Raw genomic sequence first — 19,501 nt, forward strand, 5'->3', positions numbered from 1 at the left:
TATGAATCATAAACCTGAAGATGAGCACAAAATCACACATCTTAGTAATCAAGAACTTGGGTAGAAGTGGAGAAGTATATGGATACAGCCACATAATTAGGGAATCCCTTTAAAGCTACAATAAGTAATTGTGTGGCAATGTGATTATTAGGCATGTGGGTTGAATATCAGGTGCTGCTACTTTGTGTGGATTTACTTTAAATAGGTCAAAAAAGAAAAAGGGCTGATCTCTTAAAGGTTTCTTTTTGTGTTGTTATTTTGATCCTTTCTTTTTCTTGCTGATTTTATTGGCTGTATTTACAGAATGATGTTAAATTAATATTGATGATTATGGGCATTTCTTTCTCAAGCTTGTGTAACTCGTTTTTGCCTCCATCCATACCTGAATTGGTTAAGTTCTTCACATTTGCTAACTTGCCTCACCTGTGATTAGCCACATAGGCCACAAAAGCACAGAGGTTCTGCCTTTGCTGACACACCGCTAACCCTTCCAATGTATTCCCCAAAGCAGCTTGCAGATTTCTGTTGCTTTCACTGTCAGATTTCTCTACTAGAAATCCACAATTGTTAAAATTTGTATACAAGTACAAATTGATGTATATCACCTTAATAAGAGGTATTGTGTCTAGTAATTACTCTTTTTTCTCATGTTTATTTTTCTTCACCTTTATGTCTTCATCCCTGGATTTGTGTTTGCACTCTTGGAAAGTGGTTTTACCTCATTATAATTTAAAGGTTCAGGTTCTTATGTGTGAACTGTATCATCTCAGAATGTGAAATCTCAAACTCTTCATTATTTTTCTATTTTTTTCTTCTCCTATTTTAATAAATGTCCTTTTATTTTTTGAAAATCACATCTGTGATTTTCAAAAAATAAAAGGACATTTATTAAAATAGGAGAAGAAAAAAATAGAAAATATATATTTGCTTTCTGTTCCACCTTTATCTTCTTCTGCCTCTTGGCCTTCTCATTTATACTCATTTTTTTTTCCAGCAGGCTTCAAATGGTTCTCCAGTGAGGTGTTATGTTATTGTCAACTTATTGTCAGATGGTTTAGCAACAGATACACAGGTATAAAGCAGTTGTGTCAATATATACCAGTTGGGGAATATAAGTGAAGATATATGGCATTATAGTATTCTTTTGACATTTATATTAGAAAAAACTTTCAGTATAAGAAGTTGAAAATTATTGATAATAACAATAATATAGTAATAAATGGTTTTTATTTAACATTTACTATATATCAGGCATTGTTCCAAGCACTTTAATGTGTATTACCCCATTCGATCCTTATACAAACTAACCTAATGAGGTGAATACTCTTATTATCTTCATTTTATAGATCAGGAAAATGAAGCATAGATAAAGTAACTTACCCTGTGTGTCATATAGGTAGTAAGTGACATACTTAAGATTTGAACTCAGATAATCTGTGCAGGTAATATAAAAATAAATAAGATATAGCCCTGTTTTCAAGGAATTTACATTTTAATTAGAGGTGATACATATACAAATGTCTTTATGTTGTAAAATAAGTTAAGGATCATAAAATACTTGTCTTATCTAGTTGAGGAGATCAGGAAGGAATTTTGGAAGAAATATTCAGTACTAGAAGATGTAAGTTTAGTTTGGATCGCATGGTGGAAGTATTTGAAGTGCAACCTAAGGCATATGAACTTTATTTGATAGGCAGTGGAGAATATTGAAAGTTAAAGAAACTATAGTTCAAAGGTGTTAAGTATTTTCAATAGCTAGTTACTGTCATTGAGAAGTTAAACCTAAGTCTTAGACCAGAGCTGTCTCTTTAACACTAGTTTTTCTAGATGACAATTCTTTGTCCTAGTATTCACTTAGTGATCAAGACTTGTTAATTCCTCCTTTGAAATGTTTTTCATTCATTAATTAGTTTCTTGAATGTGGTTCTTGTTTATGTCAATCTAATATAAGCCTTTAGTCCATACCTGATCTCATGCTGTAGACTGTAGGCCAGTCTCCTTCAGTCTCTTCTCTTGAAGAGAAATTTTCATTCAAAAGGCTAATCAGCTCTTTGTTCTGCTTTTGTAAATACGCTTGCTGCATGGGCTGTTTAAAGACTCACCTTCCCTTTTGTTTGATCTGTCTAAGCAACAAATGTAACTGTACCTCTTAGCAACTCCCTTGCTTTGTAGCACTTTGTAACTGCTGGTAACCCATAGCAACTCCCGCCCTTTGTAATGCAGTGTAACTACCTGCAACCATAGTAACTCCCACCACTTTGTAACAGTCTGAGGACAAATTAACCAATCAGCCCATGCTGAAAAGGGTTCATATAAGGAATGTTACAATTGAGCTGGGGCGGGGCGGAGGCGGCCCAGATCTTTCGAGTGTGAGCTCCTCTGAGACCACAGGCATAATAAACCTGAGTTCTCCAACTCTCTGAGTGCTGCTTGGTTTCTCGCCAGTCTAATTTTGGATCTTTTCTGCAACACTCTTTAATATTTCTTTTACTCTTTTTGGTAAAATAAGAAGTAAACTTTAACTGGGAATTTTTGATGTGATTGCTTCCAGATAATATTAAAATATTGCTTTTTAATGTCATAACTAAAGAAGTTGAGACTGTCACAGATGGAAACTTAAAACAACAACATCATATCATGGTGGTTAAAATCCATGCTCCTTACTCATTCAGTGAAAACAACAGTAACAAAAACAAACAAGCAAACAAACAAAACCAACTGTCTCTGATAGAGAGGAAAAGAATATACAGTTTGTGTTCTCATGGAGTTTCTAATTTGGCATGTTTACAAACAAACACAATATATTGTGATAATTAGTATAATAGGGCACAGTATAGGGCTGTATAGGCATATCTGTGGAAGTAGCAAGCCCTGATTTAAGGGATTAAGGAAGCTTTCCCTGAGGAAATGCCAACTAATTTAAGATGAAGAGGAATTATTCCCAAGATCAAGTGTGCAGTGGGGTTCAGGATGGGTAGACTGGCCAAAAGTAGAGTCGTTGAAGACAAGGGTTTGGAGATGAGAGAGATTGTATCATGTTGGCAATCTCAGATAATTTGCAATGAATTAAGAAATCAGCCCGAGGGAGGGATAAAATTGAAGAATAAATTGGATTCAGGCTCTTTGTGACCTCTAAACCATATTTAATAGTCTCCTTGTACCTGAAAAACATGCCTTATATTTTGTGCCATTACTTTTTTTTCTTTTTCTAGAAAGCCTTCAACTTTCAGTCAAACTCAAACCTCATACTTTATAGTTCATCCCAAATTCTTCCTACTCAAGAAAATTTCTCAAAGTATGTCAACTTTTTTTCCTCTAAAAACATAACTCTTATTATTTCTGCTATTCATTTGCCAGATGAGTCTATATTTTTGTCTTACTATTTTGTTAACTTTTTATTACTATATATCTCTCACTACTCTTTGTATAGATTGTCCACCTATTTAGTCATGGATAGTATATTTGTACTAATTAATTGATCGGTATTTGAAATTTAATAATTCAACTATATTTTGAAGCAATAAAAGTAAAGCAGTTTTATATGTGAATAAATTAGGGTCTTACCTATGGATCAACAATTTAAAAGTTTTTAAAAATCTTTTTTTGGTGGGGATTAAAAGAAAAATCAGGGCCCGAAATAGTTTCAGAGAAGTAGTTTCAGAGAAAAATAATCTTGTGAAAATGAAGCTCTTACTGAATATTTGAGAATTTAGAGATTTGGGAATATTTGTTAAAAGCTAGAAAAATTAGTAGAAACCATATTTCTTTTTCAATATGGTTGAAATTTAATGCATTGTGCCTTTTTTGGATTTAATGCATCATAAATTTAACTTTAATCCTGATATATATAACATAGCCGTTATATTGGAGAGAATGCTTTTTCGGTGTTCTTGTCTAAAGAACCAACTAGATAGAGTAGATTTCTAATGCAGTTCGAGATTAGGAAATATGGAGTATATGTATAAGACTTCTATAAAATCTTGTTTAATTTTTATTGGAAAAGATAACTTATCAACAATGTAAAAACAAATGTAGAAATAACAGTTCATTTGTCTTAACTGTCTGCTGGGACTTTTCAAGCAATAAGAGTCCAGGAGTGTGTCCAAACTGGGTATTAACATGGGTAGCATAGTTATGGGGCTAAAAAAAGATGTGAAATTTAAGAGGCCAATTCAAGTCAAAAGCTAAAAGGTAGATAATCAGTGCAGAAAAAAGAAAATATGTATAATTTTTTCCAGGCAAGGCCTTTCCCTAGAGTCTTTTGTTTTTATTCATGTTTCTAAGAAATAAGGTTTGTTAAAACAATGTATAAAATATGCAAAAGGGGAGAGTGCAGAAGATAATAGTATTAATATTATCTGGATCTGATCAAATCTTTCAGTAGAAACAAATTAGTGTCCGAGGTAAATAAAAGTCAAAGGCTTTGTGATAATGATAAATGACTTATAATAATCACTGCAATAATTTCATTACCTTTATTTCTTTCTGAAATTGTATTGTGTATCTTTTCCCTCCAACTTCTCCTGCCCTTCTAGAGGCTCTCCCTATAGAGAATCTCCTTTGGGTCATTTTGAAAGCTATGGAGGGACCCCCTTTTTCCAGGCTCAGAAGATGTTTGTAGATGTACCTGAAAATACAGTGATACTGGATGAGATGACCCTCCGGCACATGGTCCAGGATTGCACTGCTGTAAAAACTCAGTTACTTAAACTGAAGCGTCTGCTGCATCAAGTGAGTACATAATGAACATTTTTGGCTCTGATATTTTGAGTTGCAAGATGGATTGATTTTACTTTTTTAAAAAAAGAAAAGTTAATATTTAGATTTCTGTAGAAATAATGCTTGTAAATAGTATATAATAGAAATTTTTGTGGGAGGAAAGAACATGAGATTCTGAATCATGGTCTCAATATAGTCCCCAACATTTATAATATGTGTGATATTTAATAAGCCAGTCTCTCTGCTTCTTTTTCCTCATTTTTGTAGTACCTAAGATTATCTAGAGAACTAGAAATAGTAGTTGTAAATTGAGAGATCTAATTCCTGAAACTTAGTGGGCATTCAGTGATCAGTGGCTGTTACTATAATTTCAGCTAAGTGGGAAATAAGAAACAGCATTTTTTTACTTACATAATCATAGTCATAATTTCACTTTTGTATGAAATCCTCAAGTTTAATCTTTGTCAGTTCTTTTTGTTTGAGAAAATGTAGACTCATAGCAATGATGAATCTGGCTTCTAATTCAATACTTTGAAGAGTTTAGCTTTAACACTTACAGGCAAGGTCAGATACATAGCAGAAAACTAAGGTATAAAATACTAATTTGAAAACGTGGATATCATTTGTTTAGTTTTAAATCTATATTTGTCTTTTGTAGACTAGCCAAATTTAGCTTAAGTTATGATTGAGAAAAAATATTCTGGCTTCTCTGCCCAATTTACATTCTGGGTTATCTTCCCTCAGGGTTGCATGTTTTCGCTTCTTATGAGGAGGAACCAAATCTTAGAATTTCTGGTGGTGATCAAAACCAAACTCATGATATATATACTCATGAGGTAAAGGGTAGTTGAAGTTATTTGGTTATAGATTTTCAGGACAACTCTTCTCCATTCTTGTGGATATTAAACTATGTATTGAAAAGAAACTTTGTTAAGGCTGGGAGCAAGAAAGTGGAGGATCCTTTTTGGATACGAGATTATCGGCCTCTTTTTCAGGCAGAAAGAGATTGTATGTTTGAAATAATACAGATATCAAGCTTACAATTTAGTTTAACTATAACTAGGAAATAGACTGGTTTATAGTATTTCTCCCCTTACCAGCCTGGAGAGAAGCTTTTCTGATCAGGAACTCCAGAGTCAAAGGATAGAGAAGGTACAGGTGAGAAATAGCTAAAATATATTAAATATCTTTGAGTCAGTCACTGGGCTATACCACATACCCTCTTTTGTGTCTGAGTTTATTGCCCTGAAACATGAAGCAGGATTAAATATTAGCTAATAAGACCAGACCACTTCGAGTAATGAGAGAAGTAGCATAATTCAGTAGAGAATAAGTGAATTAGTAACCAGTGATAAGTACCATAAATTAGAAAACTATTTTTTGAGATACTTTATGAAAAACTGAATCTCTTAATGTCTTTCAGTCATTATGATCTCTGAAAGTACTATACACTGATCAAATTGACTTTGTTTATATAGTGACAACAGAGTTATGAGAAGAAAATTGCAAAATCTTTTTAGGACAGCTTTAAAATTTCCCGGAATGCTAATAGATGTGAAAAGCTTAATGAATCCAAGATTTCATGTCACTGCCTCTTAATTTTTTTCCTTTTTAATATTACTAAAATTTAAAAAGTTTAGTGTGTTACATGGTTTAAAAAAATTCACATACTATCCAGAGGCTTAATGAAAAAATAATATTTCTGTCCCTCTCCTCACCTCCAGCCAATCTTTGCTCATCTGAATAGGTTGCTGTCTGAAGCTTTGCTAGAGCTGTTGTGTAGGAACTTCTTTTTGTTTTATTCTGGGATTGGGTCCACTTATTTCCTGGATAACATATCTTTTTGTTTAGGTTTACTCTCTCGTTTTGCTAGGGTATATCCTTAATTCACTCCCTAAGAGAGGACAAATGGATGTTAAATTTTTTTAGCTACTGCATTACTGAAAATTTCTCTTGTCTATTCTCATTTGATTGATATTAATAATTTGACTGGCATGGAAGTGAGTTTTTCCTTAATATCTGAATGCATTACTTTTTTAGGATCCAGTTTAGCCATTGAGAAAAGTCTGCATTCTGATCCATTTTACTTTGAATTTTCTTTGTTTTTAATCTCTTTGGGAGATTTTTTTCATCTTTTATTTCTATCACTTTAATTTTTATTTCTGGCATTCCGAAGTTCATAGGCATGTGCTGGGATTTGAGTTTTGTTGTAGTTATTTGTTTTCCACTTAATGTATGGGTAAATAGTGGGCTCTTTGGAGAGTCATGTAGTGTGAAATTTTCTTAAGTAATTTCTATAGTTTTTTTTTCTTTTTTTTTTCTATATCTTTCTAGTATTCTTGGTAATCATAATCCAGAATTTCTGAATTGTTTCTCAGTCTTTTATTTTTTCTTTCAGATTTTCTTTTAAGTTTGATTATGTTTCCTAGTATATTTCCTCAGCTTCATATTCCAGCTCTCTGTTTCTGTTGAATTACTTGGTAATCATATTTTCAATTTCCAAGAACTCTTTATTGTATACCATTCCTTATTCGTATCATTCAATTCTTGTTTTGCCAGTAACTATATTAAGTAAATAGTTTCTGTTACGTTTTGTTAAGATTTTTCAGGTTTCCTGCATTATCTCTTTCTAAAAATGGTCATTTTTGTTCTTTATGTTTATTTTGTTTTCTCTTTTAGAATCTTCACATATCTAGTGATTCTTTGTTGTTTATTAATATTTAGGAGTAAGTAACTGAAAAGTCGATTCAGCACTCTGTACATGAGCTAGCTTGTCAATCGGCTGGTTTTATTTTACAGCAGCGGTCCCCAACATTTTTGGCACTAGGGACCGGTGCTTCTATGAGAATCTAATGCCTGATGATCTGAGGTCGAGCTGAGGCGGTGATGCTAGCACTGGGGAGTGGCTGCAAATAGAGAGGAAGCTTCACTCACTCACCTGCTGCTTACCTCCTGCTGTGCAGTCTGGTTCCTAACAGGCCACAGACAGGTACCAGTCCACAGCCCAGGAGTTGGGGACCCCTGTTTTACAGTAATTGATGGATGTTGATGGATGCTCAGTACTTATACTAAGTGAAGGATTTTTCCTTCTGAGGTTGTTGTAGTTTCTCCAGAGAAGAAACCTCTTGACTTTTTCTTTTTTTGTTTGAAATAGAGGTAGAAGACTGGGAGTCTGTTCTTGCCTTATGCAGACTTCTTTCTAAGCAATTCCCACATTTTTTACCCTAATAAGTCATATACTTAGTTTTTTATGTATCTAGCATTTTGACCCCCTTTGGGGTTTTGCAGGACAAACTTTGTCCATGTTCTCCGTCTACGCACACTTCAGTTGTGTCTTCCACTAGTCCTGCTAAATCTCTTATTAAAGTTTTTGTCTGCTATGTCCCCTCCTTAATTGTCTTCATCATTAACAGTTTATATGCTTTTAAAATTTCTTTACTATCATTTTAGTATAGATTTAAGAGTAAGAGAAGATAAACATATCTCTATTCAAAAGATCTCCCGTTTAAAATGTGGAAGAAATATTTTAAAAATTACTTTAGTTATGTGAATGCTTCTTCATGAAATTTCAGTGTGTCACAGCTCAAAATTTGATTTTATCCTTGCACACAACTAAGGTGAAATTTTATACTCATTTGCAAACATAAGAACTTAAATAAGCACTGGCGACCAGTATCTGCTTGAGGCTACACATGAGGGATCTTATAGGGAGGAGTTATCTTTACTTCAATAAACGTGAAGCCCTATTAAGATATGACTGAATACTAGGTAAGAAAGAAGAATGTCCACATAGAAAGTAGTTACGTAATCTCTTTTGTTCTCTTACCTTGATGTTCTCTCCTCCAAGTGGCTTACCCCAAGGCAGTATTCCTTAAACTCACCTAGAATTCTTGTCCTTGATTATTTTTAGCCAAGTTTAGTTAAGCTATTTCTCTTATAAGATTGAATTAAATTTATATAAATAAAGAGAAGTGACTGATGAAATTATAAATAGCATAAAAATGATTTCTGCACCCTGATTCTTACTGGAACATCAGAATTTTATAGAACTCATGAGAACTTTACATATAAATATACAAAATTTCTAATACCTAGTACTTAGGAAATGTATGTTAAATTGATTTTAAGCAAACAATTTTGCAAGTACCTTACCTGCCTTAGTTGCTGATTATCTCTTAATCCAGTGGCCTTTAATTGCTCTCTTCGTTTTCTTGATCCCTAGGACCCAGTCAAGAAGCCCTGCTTGATAAGGATAAATGAGAAACCACTTTTGCATTTTTCTGAGACTTCCCCTTAGTGTCTGTTACCAGTTTGAAGAAATTACCTTTGGAATCAGTCTGGGTTTTCCAGAGAAAAAGAAAACACACGCACGCGCGTGCATGCACGCATGCGCGCGCGCGCACACACACACACACACACACACACACACACACACGAGGGAGAGAGACAGACACAGAGACACAGAGAGAGACAGACAGACAGACACCATATACCTCTTTCTCAAATTTTCTTGTCACCAATTTTTCAATCATGTTTCTTCTAGGCCCCTAACCATCCAGTCAAACCATTGACCACAACTCATGAATTGATATATAACTGCACATCTGTCCATTTTTCTTTCTAAGCAGAATGAACAACTAGATGCACTGTGGAGTGTTTTGCCCACTGGGAGGATTTCCTTTCATTGCTGTTCTTCCACTGCTATTCTTCCTTACAGAAAGGGACTGTAGTCTTGCAGCCGTCTACTTTCAGGTGTCTGCATGTTGTTCAGAACCATCTGTAAACTGGACCTGAGTCTTTTCTTCCTCTGTTATCTGATCATAGGGAACTCTCTCCAATGAGACCATAGTGCAGGCTGGGAGAAAGAAGACAGTGTAGTGGAAGTGGAGACCATAGGCATTTGAGCTACTCATCATATATCTTAATTATATTTTCAGAGCCTTCTTGGGCCAAATCACATTGATTCCACTTGCATTTGATGGTGAAATGTTGCTCTGCACACCTAATATTATGGCTTTATGTGTCAGATAACACCCAGTTCATGATGGGCAGTTCAGTATTGGTAACTGGGTGGCCCAAGTAAGCATTTAGTCACCTCTGAGACCCAGTAGCAAGCCAGGAGCTGTCTCAAAAAGAGAGTAGGTATCTGCAGAGCATGGTAGCGCTTTGCTCCTGAGAGCCTGCACTGAGTTTCACCTATAAAGCTTGCTAAAATCTCCAGTTAGCGTCCTTCTCTGCCACTGCCACTTCAAATACAATGGGAGTTGCTGCATCATATGACCCAAGTGGCAGAGGAACTGAACCTTTTGTTGAGCCTTCTAAGCCTTCAGAAGTAGCAGCTATTCAGCTCACTAGGTAAATGGGCCAGAATAACACACCTAAATGAGGAATATGTTGCCTCCAAAATTTAAAAGGGCCCACTAGGCTTTGTACTTCTTTGTGTTTGGAAGATCCAGATACAGCAACTTATCCTACACCTTAGAAGAGATATCTCAATATGTCCATGTTCCCTACTCGTTCGTTTCTACAAACAGTTGTTTATATTTCGTTTTGTGTCCCCTACAAACAGTTGTTTATATTCCTTTTTATGTTTGTGGCAGTAATGGTAAGTTGATGATTAGACAGTGCTGTTCAAAGTAGCTTATACATGAAATGTTTGTTATTGGTTCATGAGAGTTAAAGTAGCTCTTGTCAGAATAGAAATCAACATTTTTCACTCTTGTGCCACAAATTCTTACCACCAAAGAAAAAAATTGAGCCAAACTAAACTGTTTTGTGACTAGTTGATTGATAGTCTAATGCAAGCTTTTATTGTGTTGCAGACAGGAAACAGTTTGTGAACCAGAACTAATCTGTGAGTAACACTGGTGTTACTGTTCTTAACCTGTAAAAGACAAGTCCAAAGAACAGAAAAGATATACAACCAAATATTATATCAGAGGTACCTGTATGTAGTATGCAAGAGAGAAAAAATTGCTCTGGGAATGGAGTTGAAGAAATTTGCTGTATGCCATTATAGAGAAGATATGAAACTGGAAGTTGAGTTTATCAAGTAAAGAATTTTGAAAAGATCGGGGAAATCAGTATGAGCAAAGGTGTAGGTTCTTAAAGTGTGAGCTGCACTTCTCACAGTGACTAAAGGAAAACTCATGAGCATCTAAAATATTCAGAGAGAAAGCCAGAAAAACCAGTGCTCATTTGATACACTTTGAGGTGATTATTAATACAGCTTCTTACCTTACAAAAACTTATTAATAGGAAAGAAGCATTTTAGTTGCATTTATAATAGTATCTATATTTTCATAACTGAAGAGGCCCTTGAAAAAAGATAATTCAACTTTGCTGAAGAATGACAACAAATTGTAGAAAGTGTGATAGAATTAGAGAAATGTCATATTAAAAACCTTGATGAAATTTCTGCTTTATGCCAGGATTATTAATTGTTGTTACAACCAATAGATGATTGGGCGGTGGGTTCCCAGACAGTTCATACATGCCAAAGTCACACCATATAAATTACTTTATAGTTGCAAGAGAAAAAAACACATAATTGTTCATTAGAGAGATCAAACTGTCATTACCCTAATCCAGTGATCAGTTTTCCTATCACTAATGAGTTGCGGTAGCCAGGTACTAAGTATCTTCTGATGTGATACAGGGAATAATGTATATTATACATAATTATATATTATACACAGAATTATGTATAATATGTTCTAGCCAAAAACATTTATTTTTAATTCCTCAGATGATTACTTATAGCTTCCTTTTTACAGGATAAACAGATGAGAGAAGAATAAGAGAAGAAGAAAAGAAACCACATAAATTTAGATTATTGGAAATTCTGTATGACAAATAGTGACGCTCTTTAGCTTGTTAGTGTCCTAAAAAGTTGGTGCGGGGAAGTGACAGTGCTACATTAAAAAGAAATATAGGAACAGCTAGATGTAATGTGAGATTCTGAATTGGATATTGGTTGGACAGATCAACTACAGAGGACATTTTGGGTCAATTGTGGAAATTTGAATATGGCCTATGTATTAGGTGATGTAGAAATTTATTGAAATGGAAAGACAGAGACTGTTGACTGAAGAAAGCAGTTTATAAAACAGTGTATACATTATGATCACATATCTTTTTTTAATTAAGTTTATTGGGGTAACATTGGTTAATACAATTATATAATTTTCAGGTGTACATTATAATTTGACATCTGTATATTCTATTGTGTGTTTAGCACCCAAAGTCCAGTTTCTTTCAGCTACTATATATTTGATCCCCTTTACCTACTTTAGGTATCTTTTTTAAAAGTTAAATTTATTGAGGTGACATTGGTTAATAAAATTATATAGGTTTCAAGTGTACAATTCTATAATACATCATCTGCATATTACATTGTGTGTTCACCGCCCAGAGTCAAATCTTCCGTCACCATATATTTGACTCCCTTTACCCTTTTCTACCTCCCTCTCACCCTCTTTTCCTACTGGTAACCATTATAATGTTGTCTGTGTCTGTGAATTTTTGTTTGTTTGTTCATTTGTTGCTTTCAGTTTTATATTCCACATATGAGTAAAATCATATGGTTCTTGACTTTTTCTCTGACTTATTTCGCTTAGCATGATCATAGGTCTTTATAGTTATTTTATGTATCAGTATCTCCAGAAAGATATGCACTAAGGTGTTAATAGTGATGATATCTAGATGGTGAGAATGTGATGTCTTTTTTTAATTTACATTCTCTAATTTCTAATTTTCTACAATATATATTTACTGTTTTGGAAAAAATTAAAGGTTTTTAAAAAAGTACATGTCCTATTCAAAGATTGGTTAATAATTGGATATGGTTAAAACGTTGGGTGTTAGAGAATAGTCAGGAATGATACATAGGCTTACGGGCAGATTACAAAAGGCCTCCATGCTACAAGAGGAGCTTGGGAATTATTCTGTAGGCAGTAGTAAGCCAGATAAGTGACATGGTCAAATTGACCAAATTCATGTTTTAAAAATATCGCTTGAAGGGATTTGGAGAAAATGAATAGCAGAGGGAATGACTTAAGTAGTAATGTTAAGGAGGCTGTTGCAGACATCAGATTTTAGCCTGAAGTTGTTGAATTTAATTGCTTTGAAAATAATTGAATTTTAGTGCTCTCTTTTCATGCATGTGTTTTGCAGAGTTGCGTATGTAAAACTTTGATATAGTGGTCATACATTGCATACTGGGCATTTTTCTAGGTTCTCTAATACACATTACCTCTAGTCCTTGAAAAGTAGATAATGGCTTCACCTATCTCATAGTTGAAGAAGTTGAGGCTCAGAAAGCTAGTGATAAAACAAGGACTTTTTACTCCATTCTTTGTCACTCCAAAGCCTTTTGTACAGTGTGGTGTTCTAGGGGATACACTGAGGGACAAGAGGGAGAGGGGAATGTGAAGGCAGCCTTTAGCACTCTCCTTACACCATCAGCCTATATCCCTTCAGACAAACCTAGAGCAATGGAATCTTTATTTTATTAAATAAGCCTCTATTTAAGAGTTCCCTTGAACAGAGTTTTCATTGCACACAATAAAAATTTTAATTGTAAGCCATTTGGCCTTTGACCTATTTTTTTGTTTTTGTTAGGCATAGCTCAAGGTTACTTCACAGTTTAAATAGCACTTTCATGTACTGTATTTTCTTCACAGCAATACTATGGGATAGAGAGGACAGCAGTAATCCTATTTTAATAATCAGAAAAGTGAGACGCCAAGATTTAATTGCATTTCTCCAGGTCGTCCAGTTGCATACTAGTGCAGTATGTATTTTAAACCCAGGGCTCTTGAAATATTTTAACTTAATACCTCTTTAACCCATTTCCTATTCGCCCAAATATACTCTCTGGCAGTGCTTGCAGCTGCAGCATTTACCCCCGAGGTAACTTGCAGATTACAGTCCTAACCTTATCCCCAAAGTTTGCCACAAAATATCTCACTTTTATTATTATTTTCGCATCACTTTAGTATAGCGATAGTCTTTGGAAACAAGTGACATCATTCTATTCATAGCATTCTGTTTTTAATAGTGGTATTTCCATTTACAAAATACAGTAATTCTCAAATTGCTGAAATTGTCAAATCCTAGGAAACATAGCCTTCCTACACATGATGTTAAATGAACACTGGCAGCAGGCTGCATTATTTTCTAAATGCGAAAAGGGTTGAATTTTTAAAAAAAATTTTTCAGTTACAGTTGACATACAGTATTATATTAGTTTCAGGTGTACAACATAGTGATTAGACATTTGTATAATGTACAGTGATTATCCCAATGGTATCTAGTACCCATCTGACACCATATGTAGATATTACATTATTATTGATTACATTCCCTATGCTGTAAGTTTAGTACTTCTTATATTGTATTGTTTAATTTAGAGAATTTTAAATAAGAACTTTGATCCTGATTTGAAGAACATGGGGACATATAGAAAAAATAATTTTTTTTTGTGGTATTTTGTGTCCTTACTTTAATTCCCTACATCTTATTTTAAACATTTGAAGCATAATATGCATATAGAAAAAGAATCATTCATAAATTTCTATCTCAGTGAACTTTTAAAAACTGAAAATACTCTTAGCCAGCACCCAGTAAGAAATAGAACATTACCAAAACTCCAGAACAGAAGCTTCTTCTAGTCACCACCTCACATTTCTAATGGTGACTACCTGATTTCTGAAAACATAAATGTGTTTGCCTGTGTTTGAACTTTATGTAAATGAAATTATATATACTCTTTTTTAATTTGGCTTCTTTTGCTCAACATCGTATTTGTGAGCCGTCTAATTTTTGCATTCATTCTCATTGCCGTAATAAGTATTACATGATGTGAATATACCACAATTTACTTCATTTGTTCTATAGTTGATAGGCATTTAGGCAATTTCCAGTATTTGGTTGTTATGAATAGTGCTGCTACAGTATTCTAGTATATTTTTTTTGTGAACATATGTGTGTATTTTTGTTGCTATGTACCTGTGAGTAGAATAGCTGGGTCATAAGATGTATAGATATTCAGCTTTAGTAGATATTGCATAATAGTTTTCCAAAGTGATCATGCCCATCTATTTTCTTCCCTCATTTCTTTTCATTATTTTCCCTGTTCATTTTTATCATGTTATCACATTCAGTATCTATTTTGACCTTGGAGTAGGAAATGAAAAATCTAAGATAGAATAAATAATGAGAAGGGCATGATGATATCTCTTTCTGATATTTTCTTTGAGATTAAAAAATATTTGATCCCAATAATTCATGCACTGTCAACCTGTTTGCAGATAAAAATAAAGTATATAATAGTGTTTAAAGAACTTCTAAGTCTGGTGCACAAATATTTTATTTCCTCTTGCCTCTAGTGTTAAGAATACAACCAATAATTTTCCCTCATATAATTCTCTCTCGTCCCTCTCTCCTCTCTTTATATGTGTTTATGTGTGTATGTGTGTAGTGGTGAGTGGATGAAATATTTAAAACATAGCAACAGCATCTGGGTGAGTGCACTGAGAGTTAAGAAGCTATTGAATGATTGTCACTGGTGGCAGAGAACCATAGAAAAGTCAGGGAACTTATGCTTCTTGTATCCCCAGACTTTTCTCATCACTCTAGGGGGGAAAAAAGTGTATGAAACATACCATAGAGCACATACAACAGAAGGGTACAATTTAATGAATAATGTTCCCATCCAGGTTAAGAAATAGGACATTAAGAAGCTCCCTATATTCTCCTTCCTGGCTGCAGTGCATTCCCTTTCCAGAATCTAGCATTTCCCTTTTTTTCTCTGTTTTTAACCACCTATGTTTGTATCCCTATAAATACTTGTTTTGCTTATTTTAGAACTTTATGGAAATGAAATTACATAAGTATTTCTCTGTGACTTCTTTCATTCAGCATTTAAGATTCATTCATATTTATGTTTAGTTCAACTTCATTAACTTTCATTTTTGTATTCTTTTGTGTGAAAAACAATAATTTCTTTGTTCATTTTATTCCTGATGTCCACTTGATTTCTTTCCAGAGTTTTTTGTTTGTTTGTTTGTTTGTTTGTTTGTTGCTATAACAAATAATATTGATATGAACATTGTCCGGGTACACATGTGCAGAGATTCTTCTGGTGTAACTAATTAGGAGTGGAATTTATGAATCATGAGGCATGGGAATATTCTACTTTAGAAATACCAAACTATTTTCCAAAATTATTTAATCTGTTTTACTCCTCTCAAGTAGTAGGTGTTATTTTCCATTGTCCCATATCTGTGCAACATTTGATATTATCCAGCTTCTAAATTTTTGTCATGTGATGAGAATATGGTCATATTTAATTGCAGCTATATTCTGTATTCCTTTACAAAACTTCAGTAATAAAGTTGAGCTTCTCTGTATGTTTATGGAATGTTTGTTGCCTGGTCATGTCTTTTGTCTGTGTTTGCGCACACACATGCATGTTTTTATCTTTGTGTGATTTAGAGTTTTGTATATTCTAGAAGTAAGAATTTTGCTAGTTGTATGTGTTGCAAATTTCTTCTGTGGCCTACGTTTTACTGTATGGTGTGATATCCTTTGTTCTTTTAGAAAATCTTGTTTAGGAAATCCTTCCTTGGTCTTTGGTCACAAAAGTAATCTTTTTTTAAAAGTTAGGAGTTTAGACCTTTACAATTAAATTACAAATATCTCAAAATTGACTTTGCTATATGTAAGGTGTGAGATAGAGATCTGCTTTCTTTTTTTCCATGTGAATAATCTGTGGGTTCAATACTAAAAGTATTAAAAGTGTGTTTCTTCTCTGATATGCAGTGCCTGCCCTTAAAAAAAAACCAGATGCCCTTTTATGCTTCACTATCCCAGTGCCAAGTTATATAATCTGTTGCTTTTATATTAAGATTTGATAATATATCATGGTGTTCCCGATCTTGTTCTTCTAAAGTATCTTAACTATTCTTAGTCTTTTGCTTTTTTCATAAAATGTTAGAATCTTTTTATTGAGTCCAATGAAAAACTCTTTTGGGATTTTAAATGGAAAAGCATTGAAGCAATAGAACAATTTCAGGAAAAATTAACATCTTAGAATATTTAGAATTAATATCCAAAATGTGATATATTGATTTAGTTTAAATAAACTACTTTTTCCCTTAAAAGCCTTGTATAATTTTGTTAGATATATTTCTAGGACTTAAAGATTTTGTTGCTATTGTAATACAATAGAATAGAATGTTGCTGGTATACAGAAATGTAATAGACTGATTTATCGAGTTTGCGTATAGCAATCTTCATACCATTATTGTTAACACTAATAATTTATCATTAGATTTATTTGGAATTTTAAATTTAGATAAGCATATAAACAGTAATAATAGTTACATTTTCCCTGTCCAATGTTTGTGTTTCTTCCTTGCTTATACACTGGCTAGGAACTCCAGTGTAGTATTGGATTACTCCTGTCTTGCTCCTGAACTTAACAGGAACACTTTCAATGTTTGACTGCTAAGTGTGATATCTACTATATCTATTTTGTGGATACTGTTATGAGATGAAGGAAATTATTTTATTTTATCTTTTAATATAAAAATTTTTTTGAAACATTCTCATTCTTACAAAAACATTTCAAGTACTTTCTTCACATTTCATGAAGTTTTTTCTGAACCACACAAGAGTAAATTACCTGCTGAAGCACATAACCCCCCAGACATTGTGTTTATTTCTTACTAATAAAGATTTTTCCCCTGTATAACCATAGCACAGTCTCAAAATCAGGCAATCAGCATTGTTCGATTATTACCATTTAATCTTCAGAGCCTGTTCAAGTTTTGCCATTTGTCCCAGTAATATCCTTTATAGCAAAAGATCCAGTTCAGAATTACATATTCCTTTGTGAATGTATTATTCTCATTGCATCCAGTTAGATGGCACATGATTTTGGTTTGTTCCATTAGTGATATTAGCTTTGATCACTTGATAATACTGTTGTCTGCTAGCTTTCTCAACTGAAATTGCTCTTTTCTCCTATATAATTAGTATTTTGTAGGGAAGAATTTTGAAACTATATAAATATCCTATTTCTTGTCAAATTTCCAATTTATTCAGTAATTTAATATAGATTAGTATGCACTTGTGGTTTCTTACCAATCAGTTATAAATGGGAATATAATTTATTTTGATCTTAGACTGCCCAAGATTTGGCATTTGAGAACTCTTTCAGTTTGGCTTCTATTTTTTTGACTTGTGTACCCATCATTCTTTGATTCATTCTTTCCTTTTTGCAATACAAGATTTCCTGGGCTTATTTAGTATGTTCCCTAACCCAGCCTGGAAACAGCCATTTTTTTCAAGGAGCCCTGTGGAAAATGGTATTTAGAAGCCAAGATCTGGGGGCCAGGTGTGCTTATTGCTATTGGGGTTTCAATGCCCTTAAGCCCCTTTAAAACGAGCTTGTGTTTGTGGGTGTTTATATGCATACTGTGACTATATTTCTATACCTATCTATGTTGAAAACAATTCATACTCATACCTTTAATTCCAATCTAAATACATCATTTCTCTTTTATCATATTTATAACTCCCTTCTCTGACAGTGAGAAAATTGGTTTCTGTTTTCCTTAATATATTTACTCATTTGACCAATCCTCCTGTGCGTAACCAACTTTCTACCACTACTGTTACCTCCTCCTCTCCTGTATAGTTGCCCTCCTCACCCCACTAAGATTATGAATCTGCATACATGGTGGCTTCCCACCGTCTATGTACACCTTCCTCACCCTGTTTGGGCTCTGACACCCTACATCAGTATCCCTCTCCATTTGGATGCGTTCTCACTCTCCTTGAGCTTGACATCACTTGTCAGTTGATGTCCACACATGGATGCCTTCCTCACTTTACTTGGGTCTGATACCCAAGTAAGATAGAAAGAAGACACAATTCTTATCCCATACTTAGTGCATTGTACTTAAAACTGCACATTATAATTGGTTAGTGGGTTTTGAAATAAATTTTGTTCATTGTAACTATAATTTTGTTCCTAATAAAGTAAAATACTATAGTAACTCTCAGGGGGTATCACATATAATAAGAACAAATTTTTTGTGTGAAACTGGTTTGACATGTGATATTTGTATCCATCTGTCCATCCATTCATCCTTATTTAAATATAAGCATACACACATATTCATGTATATGTGTGTATATATATATGCGTACTTGGTTGTAATATAAAATGTATTTTTTATTGTGGGTCATGATCCAAAAACAAACAACTAAACCTGTTGTAGTAGATAAATAGTATTATACTCAAACTCCAAGGATATTAAATCATAGATTTAAATTAGAAATAAATAATCACTGCATTGATAAAATGTTGAATCATCAATAAATTTACCCAGATTTTTTGTGACATTTTATAAAGAAAGCTTCAAAGCTTTGTATAAAAGATTTAAAGAAAATTCTTATGTTCTGTAGAAGGCTAAATATTGTAAAAATAGATATTAATGTAGTAACCAAGACAGCTACCTTATAGTCTAGGAGGACATACAAGTATTAAATAATTGTAAGAATGAAGTGTTACAAAGGGCAAAGATAAGATACCATCTGAGTATGATTGGAACTTATGGTTCTTTCCAGTACTGTCTATAGTTATAATAGAATTTCAGGCAAAATCACAGTAGCCAGTTCATCAACTCCAAAATTGACTCCAAAATTATTAACACCAAAGACTAAGGTTTGTATACAGTGAGAAAGACAATAGGAAAAGGGGCAGGGG

The 19,501-nt window shown here is 33.6% G+C and overlaps 1 protein-coding gene across 2 annotated transcripts in view; it reads left to right on the plus strand.

The window, feature by feature from the left end:
- CCSER2 (coiled-coil serine rich protein 2) overlaps window positions 1-19,501 on the plus strand; it is a 99,043-nt gene that overhangs the window by 8,628 nt on the left and 70,914 nt on the right. For both annotated transcript variants that reach the window (XM_011355347.2, XM_011355346.2), the window contains exon 3: window positions 4,536-4,731. In XM_011355347.2, coding sequence (XP_011353649.1) covers window positions 4,536-4,731 — 196 coding nt within the window. The remainder of the gene's footprint in view (window positions 1-4,535; window positions 4,732-19,501) is intronic.

The sequence above is a fragment of the Pteropus vampyrus genome, unplaced genomic scaffold (genome assembly GCF_000151845.1).
Source record: "Pteropus vampyrus isolate Shadow unplaced genomic scaffold, Pvam_2.0 Scaffold20, whole genome shotgun sequence".
Lineage (NCBI taxonomy): Eukaryota > Metazoa > Chordata > Mammalia > Chiroptera > Pteropodidae > Pteropus > Pteropus vampyrus.